General features: G+C 26.5%; 2 protein-coding genes across 2 annotated transcripts; one reads left to right on the top strand and one right to left on the bottom strand.

Moving 5' to 3' along the window:
• Positions 1 to 6,575: 6,575 nt before the first annotated feature.
• Positions 6,576 to 7,468, bottom strand: LOC135928109 (uncharacterized). The gene is made up of 4 exons (XM_065464460.1): positions 7,379 to 7,468; positions 6,962 to 7,071; positions 6,758 to 6,923; positions 6,576 to 6,713 (listed from the first exon to the last, which is right to left on the bottom strand). The coding sequence occupies exons 1-4, from the start codon at positions 7,466 to 7,468 to the stop codon at positions 6,576 to 6,578; spliced, it is 504 nt and encodes a 167-aa protein (XP_065320532.1).
• Positions 7,469 to 9,253: 1,785 nt separating this feature from the next.
• On the top strand, positions 9,254 to 17,976 carry LOC135927830 (uncharacterized). Its single transcript, XM_065464031.1, has 5 exons — positions 9,254 to 9,344; positions 11,243 to 11,356; positions 15,528 to 15,638; positions 17,212 to 17,452; positions 17,704 to 17,976. Exons 2-5 carry the CDS (start codon positions 11,246 to 11,248, stop codon positions 17,820 to 17,822), a joined length of 582 nt encoding a protein of 193 aa, XP_065320103.1. The 5' UTR covers positions 9,254 to 9,344; positions 11,243 to 11,245; the 3' UTR covers positions 17,823 to 17,976.
• Positions 17,977 to 18,950: the final 974 nt, after the last annotated feature.

Raw genomic sequence — 18,950 nt, 5'->3', positions numbered from 1 at the left:
TATTTTTTTTTAAATAAATTAGAAGCAGTTTCTATGGCAAGATTATTCGAAATTTCTGTAACAGCCTAAAATTCCATTTCCGGTGTAATTGAAATTTAAAAAAAATTTTTTTAAAAAATCTTCCTAAATGATTTTAATATAGAGAGATGATTTCTTATCTCCATGGATTCCTTATCCAAACACAGACATATATAATAATTGTTATCTATATTGATAGCCTTCATCATTTAAACGGCATTTTTAAAAAGAAGTGCAATAAAAGGCCTTAATTTTATAAAATTATTTATTTTTTGGCTGGAGTGTTAGAATTTTATAGTAGTAAAAATTAAGTTCGTCTCACATAAATTTTTTTTTATATCCTGTAAAAAAAATTTTTTTTTTAATATTATGATATGTTAGACTAATGCAATTTTTGGTACAAATATTTTAATTGACAGTTTTTACTTATATATATATAAATATATATAATTTGAACTTATGAAATGTATTAAAACTATAAATAATTTGGATTTAGGTTTTAGGATATACATTTTATACACTTAATATAATAATTTGATGATTGATATTTCGAAAATATACTTAAGATGTCTATACGAACATGTTATTGTTTGAAAGTGTTTCTTTCGATCTTTTACATTTTGTTAATAATTAAAATTATATTTTTTTTTAAAATGAATTAAATTATTTTTTTTCCGGTCAAAGGTTACTTTATTTGAATAGTAGCTGTATTGCTAAAATCAATTTTCGATACATAAACTCAGTTGGTGGAAAGACATTTTGCTAAATAAATATGTTAAGTCAATCAAATGCTTACAATCTAAGTGTCATATACAGCAAAATTGCCGAATATTCCAATTTCCTAAAGAATGATAAAATTGCGCACTTATTTAAGGACGTGATTATGGTCAACCTAATATTGGGTTGGTTGGGTAACCTTGCTTACTTTGTAACTAGCTTTAAATTAAAACGGAAAAGCCATTATTACATTTACTTGTACTACATCTTGATTTTTGACGTGGTGTCATGCGTCAACTATATTATCTGGCCTCTTTTGGATTTTAAAAATCTAGGCCTTTTCCGCAAATACGGGATCACATTTTATATGGCAAACTTTATATGGGCTATCGACGAGTTGTGCTCTTTTAATGTCAATTACATGACAGTTTTTCAAGTGATCGATAGGACCATGGCCATATGCAAGCCATTCTTGTACAAAACATACTTTACTTTTAAACGTGTAATGATTATTACTATATCATTCACCATTTGCAATATTTTAATCACTACGCCATACATAGCTACCTCCAAAATACAATCAATTTGTCTGGATAACATCAATTTTGATATTCAATGGAGCCCTGCAAATCAAAACGACTCTTATTACAATATGACAGATTGCAAGAATAAAATATACTACCGCTGGCCGATAATAAGAAATTGGAGGAAAAAATACAATATGATTGTACTCTTCTTTATGTATTTATTGCCAGTAATTATTGCCATTATAGGCAACCTTGCCATGATAGTTGTTCTGCATAAACGAAATAAAAAGATCCGTTCATACTGTAATAGTCTTACAGCTGTGGAGGTAAGACAAAATGCGCACGCTAGTTCTAACAGGTCTAAAACTTTCTTCAGATTTTACAAGTTAATAATGGCACAATGCGCGGCCATAATATGTTTTAATCTACCCTATATATCTTATTTCTTCTCTGTCGGATCTCTAACAGCTTTAAAAAATATATCTCTGGAATCAAGGCGGGCGCAATTAATAGTGCATTTAGTAAAAATCAGTTATCCTTTGTTAGGTGTCTATGTTCATCTGTTCTTCGATCCGGATATAATCCTGATCTTTAAAAAAAGATTCGACATATGGAGGAGGAAATGGTAGAATTATATGTAAGAACATGTGCTTATATAGAATCTCTCTACTTTCTAAATTAAATTTATTGAAATAATTTTGCATAAATGATTAGATAAAAATTTTTTTGTATTTAATAAAATATTATATTGTTATTATAACTTAATAATTTTTTATCGTAGATATTTATATGTTACTCCTATAATACAGATTTTAATACATCACTGGCATATTTTTTCTGAAGCGGACAGTTGCCCAAAGGCCTTCTCATCCACATTGATCCCAACGACATATAGTAATACCTAGACCGCTGATAATTCATAACAATAAGCATCTAAAAGCATCGTTGATAGCAAATCAGCTGGACCCGACATTTTAGTAACATATATAGCACTTATTCTCGTTTTAAAAACTACCAATAAATTGATAACTTTCTTCCATATCATCTCGATTCAGGCGACAAATTCTTTTATAAAATTTGTTGCGTCAGACATAGGAATAAATTGGGACCTAGTTTTAAATTTTAATAATGATATGGGTAATAAAAATGGCGTCCACAGCTGTATTCATTGATCTAACACTTTTAATGGTTGCATCGTCAGTCTGGATATTACTATGTGTCTTTCCCCTATCCCCAACTTTATTAAAATTGTATATAGAATTCTTCAAAGCCTATTTGATCTCTCGCATTATATGGTATTCTTCATTTTGTACGACCTTCCCTTTCCTCTTTTCCTTGATTAAATCTTGTAAACAACAAATATAATCTTAGTTGTACATTATATAAATTGTAAATCTTTTAAATATAAGTGTAAATTTCTAAACCCCCCCCCCCTCATTATCTGTTTATAAACAAATAAATTATAGGCTTCATTACATGAAGATACATATATTCTACATGATAATTATAAATAAGCATTGTGAAATACACTAAATATTTGTATTATTTGTTGTTATGATATATTATAGTTTGATCAAAATTAAAGTATTTTTCCTTTGATATTTTAAATGTTACTTTGGGATTCGAAATCCATCGGTTCAAAAAGCTCTAAATTTTAAAACATTTACGATCATAATTGAAATTTGAAATTAGGTAGTATATGTGAGGAGGGTGGAGTAGGGGGCGGGAAGGAATGGGGTAAGTTTGGAATACAGCAACCCTGTTTTTTTTGAAACTATATTATAATAATACGAAAAAAATAAACTGTATAATAATATAAAACATATTAAAAATGTTTATTTTTATTTCAAGATGAAATGGCTATATGGTATTAAATTAATTATCTTATTATTTTTAGATAATAATGATAATATTAAAATCGATATAAATTAAATTTGAGTTATTACTATATTTTGGGCCAGCGACTTTATTTATCATCTATCAATGATTGGAGTTATGAACAAATGGATAACGGGTGGAAACATGAGCGAAATACAATTCATTATTCTAAAGGATATCATTGGCGCGAATGGGGAATTAGCATTTTTGCTTCATCATCTCATTCGGAATCCCTGGCAACTTCATAATGATTTTTTTTGGTGATCGCTTCGAAAAGACTCCAATTGTCAAAGTTCAAAAAAAATCCAAATTTTATTTTGTGACACTAGCATTGGCAAACATATAGTCGTTATTGATAATTTTGATTCCTTGGGTCGTTCACGATTATATGAGTTTCAAAAGACAGTACTCACTAATTTCTGGAGTATGGTTCGAGAAATTAGCATGGTTCTTCGAAGACAGCCTCAACTGTTTCATCATTTATCTCTTAACGTTAATGTCCATAGATCGTCTGGTCGCCATTAGATATCCCTTCGTGTATTCTAATTTGTTCAAATTTCAAAATGTTAAAAATATGTGTACGTTATCACTGTCCTTAGCATAATATAGCATTGCCATTCTTAAATTATTATCAAGTAAAGGAGATATGTTGTTTTCACCAAGCTGGAATCAATTTTCCCTCTTTTAAAATATTGGGTAACAAGGTAATAATTAATGCGACAATTGTCAACTTAACAGATGATGTCGCCTTATATATACATTCGCCCCCTGGTTGCAAGCGTTAACCCAGTATATAGATACGTATTTAACAAGCAAATGAGAGCATTTTCTTTGATATTCGATAAATTTAAAGCCATATTCACGAATTTAATACCTTACATCATCATATTAATTAGTAACACGACAACAGCTGTCCTTCTTTATAGACTGTCTAAGAAAAATCTCGAGAGATTAGAAATACCTACAATCAATCTCCCCCGGTTAATACATCACGAAAGACCTAATATTTCACTTTCAGAAAATTGGCATTCCCAAAGTGTCTCTAAACCATGTGCGAGTTCAAAACCGTGCAGTAGTTTAAATCCTAAAAATACTGACAGAAGTGTGATCATGCCTATCAAAAGTGATTCAAATTCTATTTACTCTCAAAGCAAAGAGATTAGTAAAAATAACCCTGAATTCATAGTGGCGCGATTGCGATTGCGATTTAGACGCGATAAATACAAAATACAGTAAATATGATATGGCATTCATAGTTACCGATCGCGCGATTTGATACGCGAAAGCAAATCGCCGCGATTTTTTCAAAACACAAATCATTTTGTGTTTATCGCGAAGATTTTGAAATATTGCTTCGTTAAATACACATTTTGGTAAATTTATCTCATAATTTAAGTAGCGCTATTTTTAAATTATTTGAAATGAATTCAATGCTTACAATACAGTTTTTGATGATGTTAAATCAAAGAATCATCAAGTTAAAATTATGATTTAAATCAAAAAATTTTTTTTAGAAAATAGATAAAACAGCTTTTATAGTATATGAATGTTTGTATAATAAACATAATAATTTATATAAAAATATTATATACAAGAATAATATTTGGGAATTATTAGCCCACCAGTATAATATGCCTAGTAATAATTTTGCATATATATTAAATTTATAAACCTTTTTAGGTTCATCTCTCAAAGCTCTTTGGAAAAATCTAAGAGATTGTTTCTTAAAAGAGAGAAACAAGCTTCACAAACTTAAAAGTGGGTCAGAGGCTGGCCATCATATTTCATGGCCATTCTACCAGGATATGCATTTCTTGGTAGATACTGTAACACCTAGGTTACAGCAGTCCTCTTTAGATAAAGTGAACTCTACTCCTGCAAATGTCAATGAGATATTAAATGAAATATCAGGGGAGTTATATGAATGTAAAATATAGAATTTTAATTGATAATGTATTTATTATTTAAGTGATCTCATTGACAATGAGAATATAATAGATGATAAACTTATTCCAAAACCTCCCGTAGAACTAAACCTTAATGATTCTGGTAAATAATAATATCTAAAAATAAATATGATTTATATTGAAGAATCTATCTCCTATGTTCTATCACCTCGTTCATATTATAATGTCATAAGAGAAAGAAAAATGATTTAGGTTATTTTATTATTTGATTTTTTGAAATTTTTAAAAGATGACTTTAAGAAACTAATTAAATTAGAAGAAAAAACATTAATAACCATGCAAATGCTTAGAAATAAACCAACTACATATGGAATATGTCTTATGTTGAAAGAAAAATTAGATGATTGTACAAATAAGGAAAAAAAAGATTTAACAACTATAATATTTGATGCTAAAAAAATTTTAAAAGTATTAAAGATTTGAATTGAAAAAAATTAATTTGTATATTTTTATGTTATATGAAATAGATATTATGTATTTGTATTATTTGAAATATATATTTTATTTAAAATAAATTAGACAATTAGCCTTCTTAGTGATATATTTCTACACATATAATTTATAATGAATTTAGACTTTATTAAAACTAAATTTATTTTTATTAAAATATATGAAAAATACAAGATAAAATATAATTTAATTTATAAAAAAAAATATATATATTTATAATATAGGATTTTGATATAAATATAAGCATAATAAATTTCTATTATATTTTGCAATATTAGATGAAGATTTAATTGATTGTTGATTAAATAAATTATTTAAAGGAGTTGATTTTTTTTGAGGGTTAAAAGGAATATATTTTTCCTTATCAATAATAATGTTATTGAGTAAGGTACATGTTTTTATTATATCTTCTGTTAGCTCTAATTTGGTATCCATTGGTCGATCAAAGATCATCCATTTAGCTCTTAGAATACCAAATGTGCATTCAACTTGTATTCTAGCCCTAGATATTCTATAATTATAGGCCTCCTGTTGGGGTGTAAGTTTACCTTAAGATAATATTGAAAACAAATTTAATTATATATAAAAAATTAATAATTCATGAATATTAAGATACTGGCCATTTCAATTAAGTTAATATTAGCCAAAATAATTGCTTTAATATATTATATAAATAATTCAATATATACTATATACCCTTATAAGGTTTTAAAATATAGGACTTCAATTAGCATCATCACTTACAAAATAATGTGGGAAAATAAGGCTGGAATTGGGAGGCAATTTAATCTCTCCACTTTCTATCATTTTATATATTTTGGAGTTAGCAAAAACTCCTCCATCAGATTCACTGCCAACATCAACAGTTATAAATTTTCCATTAGCATCCACAATTCCTTGTTTTTACAATATTTAAATAATATATTTTTTCAAAAATTATATTTTTGTAATTATCAAGTTTTCATTACAATCTTTAATTAATGCAGAAATATTTAATTAGAATAAATAAAAAACAAATTCACAAACCTTGTAAAACAACAGAGAAGTGTTTGTAATTGTAAAATTCATATCCAGAATGAGGTGGTTTCCTTATTCTGCAGTGTTTACCATCAATACTACCTATACAATTTGGTAGATTCCATTTTACTTCAAAGTCCTTTTAAATAATAATTAACATAAATATAATATTATATATTATACCTTCGCTATTCTCTCAAAATCAGAGAGAGTAGGTGGTGGCATATGTTGGCTTACCAAAGCTTGCCATATAGCTTTGGTAGTTCTCTTAACAATTTGCTGGATAGTAGATATACCCCTTTTGAAAGAATAAGCTAGGGTAGGATACCTACATCCTGTTGCTAAATACCTAAATAAAAAATATATTTAAATAATTAATTGCTTTACCTTAGACAAATCATATGCTTTTCTTCAACAGTAATAGGATCCTTTATAAAATTTGATGATGTTGTAGGCAATATAGGTTTTATATGCTTAATTATATAATAAAAAGTTTCCTAAATTAAAATGAATTATAGATAAAATAGAACAAAATTACTTTTGTCATCCTCATATAGTTGTAAAATTTAGGATCATCTTTTAAGAGATTAGGAAAGAGGATGTAAAATTCGCCTTTTTTTCTTTTATTAATATTAAGCGTGTTTAATCTTCTCTTCAACATCATTTTGTATAAAAATATATAATTTGAGGATGGATACCATTTTGAATTAATAACGCTTTGCACTGCTCTATAATGAAAATCGCTGCGATCGATCCAGCTGATCGGTCGCTGCGATATCGCGGCGAAAACGCAATCGCTCTTACTATGAATTCAGGGTAATGCTGGCAAGACCCGACAGTACCTAACACCCGCGATAACCATTTCAAAGGGTAACAAAGTTTCCTCGGGTTCATTAGTAACAAGCACAAGGTCCTCCTTGAAAATAAACACAATAAGAGCGAGGAATAGAGATTTTACAATCCTTACGGTATGTTTATGTTTAGTATCTCTAATATTTTCTTTGCCTTGGCTTATATTCGTATTTCAGAAACCGCCAGCCGGGACAGATGACTTATTGGAATATGCTCCTATGCTAATATTTTCCGTGTATGTCATGATGTATAGTCAATACCCGGTTTATCCTCACTTGATTTAACTTCGCCCCTTTATCGTAAATACCTTCATCAAATCATCCTATGCCAAGTATGTTTTTATGGGTATTAGCTCCTAATTAAGTGAATAGCATAATTGGCTCCCATTATTATACTTTTATATGAATTTTAATACAGATACATTGCCTAAAATAATATCTAGTAACGGATAAGGATGCATCATCAAAGCATGTAACTCTAGATACATATACAATCTCAACTTTTTTTATTGTAATCATATAAAGTGGACATAATGTCATAATTTAGAATCTATTATTAAAACTTAAATTGTTGAGTACAAATATTTTTTATTTACGTTTGATACTTTATGTTATTTATGTAAAATGTATAAACAATGATTATTAAAATATTTTAAGATTTTATTAATAAAACCATTCTCAAAGCATTTATCATTGAGGCTTCCTTGTTTATCTGTAAAACTTTAGCAATATTAAAAAGTCTTTAACATGTGCACGGTAAGGTAGTGAATGTTATCCCAAATGTATAATATAAGAAAATCTTTAAATATATTTAAATCACAAGCACAAAGATTTTATTCTTATTCAAATCCTTTTAAAGTTATTGAGATGATGATATTAAATCCTTCAATTTGGGCTATTTTATTTTTAGTGTAATATGGAAACTTATTAAATTTTTGATCGCTGTGTTATTTCATTTTTTTTTCTCTTTCTTTAACTTTAAGTCCAATATAGCCTATACTATATTTCAAATATATCTAGATAAGAGAGACATGTTCTAAAAATGTTTCTCAGTAACAAGTACATCATCGAAACATGATTGAAAATAATTATATTGTAAAGTTAGCACAATGCCAAAAAAATAAAATCTATTGTTAAACTCCAAGAATTGAACTAAACATTTTTATTTTGCCTATTATAAGCATTTATCAATAAAAGTTTATTTTATCTTTTACATTAAAGAGGCATCTCGGTCTAAACAAGTTTTTAGTCCTACTAAAAGTCTGACACTGGCTATGTTGAGTTAGCCGTTTTTAAAAATTAGCTCAAATCGAGCCGTTTAACAACACTATAATAAGATTTTGGCTTCAAGTTGTTGGAATGAACTTTGCCCATGTTGAATGAGAAGTATCTAATATCTTACAAACAACTCCTAGTTATACTTCTTTTTCAGAAAAAAATTGATCAGTTCGGGGTAATATTCATACGAAGAAACGACAACAGGAAAATTGATAAAAGTATATCTATCATAACTTAAGATTGATTAAAAAATTGAAGATAATGATAATATTGAATATAAATCAGAAAAAGACTGCCACGGAGAAACATTAATTATAGAATTTAAAATATATAATTTAATAATGCATAGATTCATTTTTTTACTATTATATATGAAATAATGTAAGTTATTATTGTCTTAAACACATTTATTCAAATTTGACAATATTTGACTTGTCAAATATTGGTCAATTGACCGAATCATATTTGACAGGTCATGCCTTTTTTATATTTCATACATTTTTTTTTAAGTTAAAATAAATCATAGATATGTAGAAGTAGACACTTCCTTGAATAATTATACACATCTTGCAGGCAAGAAAGCACATGTGTGTTTGCATTCCATTTGGCCTAAAGACAAGAAAAATGGATATTTTATTAAGGTTCAAAATTTATCATATTTTATTAAATATTATTTATATTAGACCTAGGCTTGTGAATCGATCCTTTTAAAAAAATCGAATTCCGAACGATCTTAAAAAGAGGATGAAGTCCATCACCGACCTTTTTTTAAAAAATCTTTTTATTTAAATTTCTGGAGGAAATTTTTTTAAAATTAACTAATATAAAAATAAATTAAATATGGTATAAATTTGTAATTGAATAATATAATATAACAATTAGAATATATTATATTTATAATTAAAATTAGCCTTTACTAATAAAATTTTTTCTGTTATTATCATTTAAACATCCACTTCTTTCACTAAGTATATATTTGACTTTACTAAACAAGCGCTCCACAGGAGCACTTGATGGCAAAGGTGTGTTATATTCAATAAAAAAATTTTAAATTTACATAATTATTAAAAATATTAATTGAATCATCATTTGTATAAAACAAATTATTATGGAAAGCGCATTTTGTGAAGAATTTTTTCTCCAACTATTTCATCCATATATTCATTTGAAGCATCTAAATGTGGTTGATCCTGCAGATTTTCCAAATGGGCAATTAACATATCTTTTACTAATAGATTTTGTGGCAGATTAATATAAGGCCAATTTAGCTTAAATTTTGAGTGAATTATTGCTGTTAATATGTTACTTTCATTTCATCATACATCGAAGGAAATCTATATTAAGAAATGATAACGAATTTATTATTAAATAAATGTTCATTCATATAAATCAGATATCTGAAAAACGCAGCCCTTTCAAATTTTAGAGTCAGACCTCACCCATTATCTGTATGGTATTTATATTTTCATCATAAATATTAATTAAATTTGATATTATATTTAGACTTAATATACAAAGAAATAAGCATAATGTGTTTATTTTCAAAGAATATTAATCAGAATCAGACAGTGGTTGGAAGTGTCACTAATCAATTCCATTATAGGCAACTGTTTTTTGTGATATTGCTGGCATATTTAGATTATAAAAATTTAATTTTGTTTGCCACCACTTTATTTTGCAGAAAATTCATTTGTGTTTGGCAATGTCATTTCGAATTCACTATGCTTTCTCTTTATAAGAGAAAAATATAGTATTAATTATAAATTAATATGTTGACATTAAGATTAACAAATATAAAAAATTTAAAAGAAGTAATTAATTACTTCTAAATACCTTTTGAGGTTTGAACTATTAATATTTAAGACTATATGTTCTTCTTACACAAAGAGCATGTCACAATTATCATGGCGTAGTTACTTCCATCCGTTTCATATTCAGCAAAATACTTACGTAGCTTATGAAAAGGTAAAAGATACCCGTCAGTAGGTGTATTATCTTCTAAATGGACATTATTAAAACCTGGAATTAATTTATATTATATATAATTAAATAAATAAAACTTGCAGGCTGTCTCGATAAAATTTATGAAATATAAAATATGACGGAATGTGATAAAATGTGATGTAAATAGATATTCTTTAAAAAAAATAATATTTAAAAAAATTTTTATTTAATTTATTGCTTTTTTAAGTAAAAAATAGATTTTTAAAAGGATCGAGATCGAATATTAAACAAAATGATCTCTATCACTATTTTCAATTTTAGACAGAATCATAAATCCGGGAAAATTGCCAAATATAGGATCGAATCCAGGATCGTCGATCCTTTAACAACTAAGATTAACCTATTTGATCAAATCCAGGATCATCGATTCTTTAACAACTAAGATTAGACCTATTTAATATGATTTGTAAAAAAATTGGTTAATGAGCTTTTTAAAATACTTTACACAACTTATCCTGTGTATAATATTATTTTTTTAAGAATTCATTTATTTTAATGATTATATTAGACAATTAAAAAAAATATATATTCAAAGGATATGTGGGAGTTAAACAAATTAAATTATGAATACAAATTAAAAAGAGCCTGCCTTAAAATGGGTGCAACATATGTGAGATACCTACCATATACTGGAACCTTAATATTTCAAGTAATTAGTAAATTTTGTTTTTGATATTTAGGGTTCATTACCCACCTACCCCCCTGCCTCTACCAGTACAAAAAAGGAAGGAAAGTCAATAAAAATGGATATTATCTTTTTTATTATATAATGATGGAAAGCATGATGAATAGGGATTCGTAGTATATCTTTTTAATAAATCAAAATTTATATATTACATTACATTATATTGTTTTATTAATCTAAAATCGAAGTATATATATATATTTAAAATAATTAAAATAATAATGTTGATTTGAATAAAATAAAATTTTATTATTTGAAATAAGCTAAGTTAATAGTAAATAAAAGTTATATAAACAAAGTCAATTCATTTAATTTGTAATCAACTTAAGTCTTGAATGTTGAATTGGAATATATTAATATTTATGTTAAATGACAATATGTAAAAATTGTTTTCTAAATGTAATTAAAACATATGTTGCATTATTAAATAATTATAACAGCTACGCTTATTTTTATATAAAGTTTAGCAGAAAAAAGCATTTATTTAGGGCTCTAATAAATTTGCAATCATTTGATAGAAATTAAAGGTTGGCACATGACAAAAATATTTTAGGACCAGGATGGACAACTTGTGCAAAATATTTATACTTACTAGACTGGAAGTTCACAGTTTTTTAAACTCAAAAATGAGCTAAATTATGTTGCTTGCCCTACTATTACGAGCCGAGCTAAACTGGCCACCTTCAACAAAATTTTATGGGCTTGGAAAAAAATATATAGGCCTAGACCAAAAAATTTCACGAGCTAATTTGGGCGCTCGCTTGTGCCAACCTCCAATTATGAATAACGATTAGCTGCTTTTCAAACCCTCATATTTGAAATTTTGAAAATTGTCCTATAATGTTACTTACTAAGGGCTGTGCCAATATTACATATCAGATCGAGGAAGATATTTAGTATTTTTTGAAATTAGATTTGTTTAATATTCGAAAGGTTCAATATTATAATAATGTTTTTTATTTTGAACATAATTTTTTAATAATAAGTGTTTCTTGTTGCCCCTATTTTAGCCAGTTGTTAGTTTTTTTAAAATGAAAATAGTTCAAAGATAGATAGTAAATTAAAATCAATCTTAATATCGAATCAATTTAATATTAACATCAAAGCGACTCTTTATTTTTGTCATGTTAAATTTCCAATCTGGCGGTATTAGCATAACATTCCTACCACTGATCAGAAGAATGAATTAATGTAACTGGAAACATTGATTGATAACATTGGAGATGTCTGATAATTTTGAAAAATAAATATTTATTAAAAATAATATACCTCTTTTTAAATTTTATACATTTAATTATAAAGTATAACATTTATTATTTATTAACATAATTATTATAATAAGAGTTGGTTACCAGAACATTTCATAAATAACTATAAAAAAAGTAATAATCAGTGATATCGACCCGATACCTCCTCTAGGCACTGATATTAGTAAATATTAGTATCTGAAAAGTGGTATTGCTGAACCTTCGAATAAATTATATAACAATAAAAAATTATATATATTTTAAGTAACTTTAAAAAAAGTAATGATCAGTGATATCGGCCCGATACCTTCTCTAGGCACTGATAAGTAAATATTAGTATCTGAAAAGTGGTATTGATAAACCTTCGAATAAATTATATAACAATAAAAAAATATATCAATTTATTTGCAATTTATATACTTTTTTGTTATTTATTAAAACTAGGGTTATACCGATTTTTGCCGATATTGAACTTTTAGAAATGCAATATTTTTCAAAAATTTAACCGATACCGATTTTATACACATTTTTTATATATATTAATTTTTTTTTTCACATTTTTAAATAATTTCCCTTTCTTATAATAAATTTTCATAACTCTTATAAAAAAGTTTCTTATAAAATTGAAATGTTTAATGGTTTTTTTTAAACATTTTTTAACGAGAGAAGAAGTAAAGTATATTAATTAATTGATATAAACGTAGAATGTTTAAAATTTTTGTTATTTGAAAAAAATTATAATAAATTAAAATCCTGCGAATCTAAATTTCACTAATTCTAAGATATCAATATTTTATCTTCCATTTTCTTGATTATTGGAGGGTTAATGCTAAACTATTTCCAATTTTGGCAAACCTTGCACATAAGTATTTCATAAGATAATTGTAACATGTGCCAAAATGTTTTAGAAAAGGGTTAAAAAAATATTTAATTCTAAATAAATACAAAAAATTTTATTGGATGTTAAAATCAAGACATTTCATAAAATTACAATTCATCTAAATATGGAAATTTAAGAAAATCTTAGCTAAACTAGGGGTAAATAAAATTTAGGAGTTTACTTTAGTGGGGTTTCATAGACCCTAATTAGTCACGATATGCTAAAACTACTCAATTAAAATATATGAAATTTGGAAAATATAATTCAAGATATATTTAATGAAGCTACTGAAGATTCTAGATCATAATTACTGCCTTGGATTCTATAGATACCACCATAGTAAGGGTTAATTTGTTTTTTTTAAATTCAAATAAAGATGCATAGATTATTATATAGAAAATTATGAATATATATATATATACTTTACTAGCATATAAATTTATGCTTATTTAAATTAACTAAAATAGATAAGTGAATATTCTGATCATCATTAAAATAATAATATGGACTATATGTATAATTATTCTTTAAGGGCTATAACTTAATAAAATAAGACACTATTTACTATATATATATCATAGATATAAATCTTTTACAAATTTAAAGATAAGACATATTTTTAAAATTTTAAAGCTTTGAGACTTTTTGATTTTTTAAGAGCCGGGATAAGTGAATATTCTGATTATAACACTTTAAAAAAAATCGATTCAAATTTTTATTATTCCATATAAAAAAAAATCAATATAAATAGGGTATCGATCGATATCAGTGCCGTTTGAAATAAATATGGGATCGGATCAGATCGACAAAAAAATTGTGGGCCGGTTATGGCCCTAATTCAAACACCCTTTTATTATTCGTCATAGTTTGCTTCTATTTCCCTTTTTTGTGGGGAAGAGGGGATGTAGTTAATTCCATACATTCCAATTTGTTTAAAAAATATCACGTACAATTTAAATCAGGATTATTTATTTAAGAAAATGTATATTTAGTAAATCGTGATAATACACAAAAAAACTGCGGTCAATTAACATCTTCAAATGTCATTTTATTACGACCCCATACTCCTTTTCTCTTCTCTTCTCTTCTCTTCCCTTCCCCAAATTATATTTATCTCTGCTAGATTATAAATGAGATATAAATATCAAAAGAAAGAAAGAAAGAAAGAAAGAAAGAAAGAAAGACACTGTTGAATATAGTATTATATTTAATGTTTTATTAAGGAAGAAAAAGCGAAGATATAATATAATTCATCAACATAATCATTTTTTTTTAAAATAAATTTATCATATATAATTTTTATATTAAAAAAAAATTTTAAACTGCATTTTCTTATTTTCAGCATGAGGTTTCTTTCGTAGCTAAAACTATCAATGTTCCCAGACTTAAACAATAACTCTTCAAACAATAACTCTTCAAACAATAACTCTTCAAACAATAACTCTTCTTACATTATCAATTTAAGCCATAAAAATGTTTTTTCCAGTCATTTTGTAACTTGTGTGTGAATTTATTTACATGTATGCCTTACTCTTAGGAATAAAGTTAATTTTTCAAAATTTTTCAAAATTTAATATAATATAAATTAAAAACAAAAGATTACAACAAAATATCGGTATAGGTTGTATATCTGATATTATAGTAGAAAACATTAATTAGTATATTTGCCTGCAGTCCTTTTGAAAAAAAAGAAGGTAATTCTATCCTATAAAGAAATAGAGAATTTTATCTAAAAATAGGCAAAAAAGTATTGTGCACACACTCTCCTCCTTCAACGACGCTACGAATTACTTAAAACTAATATAAATGACATAAATGTAACATAAAATTCATTCGTTCAATAATCTTTTCCTTAGGCTAACTACCTAATGTCATTTAATTGTATAAAATAATATAAAAGATATAGGCTAAGCTAATGCCCACTATGGGTTGAGATTAACATTATTATGCTATGTACTATTGCCATTTCCCTTAATTTACTACTGAAAAAAAAATGTATAAATTTTAGGTTCCTCATTTTTCGCGTTACAAATTAGAAGATAGTGATGATGAAGAGATAGAAGAAGTATCTTACACTCAGCCATTTCAAACCAAGCCCAATTTAACATCGGATTCATTCGTATAAAATTTAATGTATATTTATATCAGCGATCTCTAGAGATATCAATTAGTATGCATCGGGCCTAATTTTTCAAGCCCGGCCCTGCCCGAAATTTTTTTAAATATAGAAATTAATTTTATAATTACTTAAAATAAATGACATATGTTATATAGCGTTTAGTTTCAATAAATTAAATCAAAATTTTATTTATTTTACATAAAAAATTCGATATAAAATTGATAAAATTTGGATATATTTAATAAAATTTCCAAGGTCCGACCAGTCCCAAAAGTTTTTTAAAAATATTAGGCCCGGCTCGAATCCTATTATTTTAAATAGAATTAGGCCCGAAGCCCAGATCTCTAATACCATTTACATGGCCCGGCCCTTATTTTTTTGAAATATATAATATTTATTTTAAATTTTTGTAGCCAATAGATTCAAAATATTTGGTTTTAAAATTTATGTGCCTGGCCGGATATTTATATAAAAAATTTTTTTAGGCCAGGCCTATATTTTTAGATAAAAATTATACGACCCGGGTACACTGGCCGGGCTTAGGTCCTGGCCTGTCGGTCTCTGATTTATATATTACTCTTTTTAATAAAAAAAAATAGATTCAAAATAAAATAACTCATTATATCATCACCTTTCTTGTACAAAAAAAAACATGTAATTTTTTTCTCTTTTTGTTATAGTAAATGTTTTATTTTTATCACATATGAATAAAATATATTTTAAATTCCAAAATATTTAGAAAAAAAATAGTGGCATCATTTATAATTTTTTAAATAAGATTAAATATAGGAGAACATTATATTGTTTGCACCTCCATCTATTTAAATCTGTTCTAATCATCAAGATTATTAATTTCATGGCCATAAAAAGATAAAATCTTATCTTTTAAGATATTTTAACATTTGATAAATTTAAAAATAATAAATGCCATATTTGATTAACTCTTGTTTCAATAAATATTGTATACGTTTATTAAATTGGAATGATTAAAAATATATTTAATTTTAATATTTTGGTGGTTTCAATAAATCTAGGCATTAAGTTTGATTCAATATTAGATGAGTGGTTTTCAATTCATATTATCCTGCCTGAAAGGGTTGTGTAAATTTAAAACAAAAATATTATATTATCCTTGTTTGTTTTTGATTTAAATTCTTGTATTTTAAATATTTTTTTTGAAAAAACTTTATTTGGATTGTTTAAAAATTTTGGTTTTTTAATATATCATTAAAAATAAAATAATATTATCTCTATGCGATATAATAATTAAATTTTTTTTGTTTTTGCAAATTTTTATTCTTTTAATTCCCCAGCTCTCCTCCTTCCAAAAAATATTTTAATCCCATTTTTTCACCAATCTATTATTTTACTCTTTATTTATTTTTGCTTTATTTATTTTTTTTCTCTATTTTTTTATTCGCTTCTTTTCTCGATTTTTTTTGTAACTTTTAAAAATATGGCAAATGGAATGGCTGGTATATATAATCCTTCAGAAATTACCCTATTTAGAATTTGTTCAAACTTTACATTCGTTACTAAAACAATTTCTATTGATTTTCTTATATATGACTAGGCCAGACCTCCTTTACATCGGTCGCGTATCTCGAATCATCCAGATGGAAGCGGTAATCTTTTCGAAGGCGATATTTCTTCTTTCAAAGATTCTCCCTCCGAATATAATTTTGGGAGAGAGGAAAATGTATATCTAATTAAACGGCATAAAAATGGAATTATTTCGCGCGGCAAGGGCTCTCGCTGGGTCTTGGGTGAAAATATGAATTCAACCAAAATCGACGTTCAACCTAAAATTTCGCGTAGTGTATATATTATTTTATGTAAAGCGTAATTCCAATAGACAATACTCGTAATCATGAATATTTAAAGGAATCTAAGATTTTTTTTCCCCTTGTATTGTAGCACAAATAGTATAAAATAAAAAGATAGTATACAATTATTGTTAATAATGATTCAAATTCAGAATCTATACTTTTAAAAAAGGTTAAATTTTTTTTTAAAATTAATCATCTTTGAATAAAGCCCTCTAATAATTCATTCTTTCATAAAGCTCCCAACCTAATGTCTCCTTCACTCCTATTCAACAACCTGGAAAATTCTTTTACAAGAACAGTGTACTTTCCTATTCAAATGAATGATCGTAATGACAATATTATTAAAATGGATTGAAATAATGAAAGAATACAAGATGGTTTCGATGCTAACGAGAGAAAAAAAAGTGTTAGGTTCAGTGGCGAGATAATGAATGTGAGTGGTAATGAAGCAAAACTATTATTTAATATAATGCGTAATGATAATAATGATACCAATGAAGTCCGTGATTTAGTTGATGATACGTCTATCAATACTAGTAAAAAACAATTATTTTAATATATTCATTACATATTACAATTTACAACTCTTTGTCTTAGCCGAGTCTTTTATTATTAACCACCTAATAAAGTGTATCGAAATTAGGACTATGCCAATAGCCCCAGTTACCACTAGGGGCTGGAATTGAATATTAAATGACCCTATTTTTTCCCCTTATGTCAGTTCACCTACGATAGAAACATTTAAAGATTTGAACAAAAAATACAGATTATTAAAATGTTGTATCATAAGGAATAAGTTTCTTTTATTTTATCAGATGTAACATGCATTTAAAAAAAAACAAAAAAAAGTAACGAATTCCCTGCTTCCAGATTATTCCATCTTTCAGTACATCCCATATCCACTGCCTTCATTTATGTCTACCGATGCTTATAATATTAATCCCAATAGTCTATGTCCAAATTACAGAGGTTTCAGACCTAGCTGGGGTCCGGGTAACATGTTGGGTTTGCCAGCTAGCGTTGTAAGGGGAAGGAATGCCAAACAAAGTTATTTTTCTTTATTTAATTTTGTTCAACAAGTCATGGACATCATACATAGCCCGATTTATCATAATTTAAATCCGGAACTCCTAACTGAACTTTTCACAAAATTATCAAGAACCGGAATTTTAAAATGTCAAAGAACCATCGGTTCTTTCTAGTGTTAAACGGCTCTATTTGAGCTAATTTTTAAAAACGACTAAATCAATATATTATTCAGCAAAATATTATGGAAGCCTGAATATTTTGCTCATAGATGGCACAAAGGTTTGGACATCTATTAAATAAATCTCAAGGCATAGGCAATATTTTTCTGGCTAAAATATGGAGTTAATCGAGCCTTTAACAACACTAGTTCTTACAAAAATGCAACTAATTTATATGCTTAATTTCTTCAAACTAGCTTGATTTCATTTTATAGGATTTATTTAGTGTTTAAATT

This window comes from Gordionus sp. m RMFG-2023, chromosome 4, assembly GCF_954871325.1.
Source record: "Gordionus sp. m RMFG-2023 chromosome 4, tfGorSpeb1-WG-v2, whole genome shotgun sequence".
NCBI classification, from domain to species: domain Eukaryota; kingdom Metazoa; phylum Nematomorpha; class Gordioida; order Chordodea; family Parachordodidae; genus Gordionus; species Gordionus sp. m RMFG-2023.
Note: the sequence above shows the minus strand (reverse complement) of the source record. Positions and strands in the feature narration are given on the sequence as shown.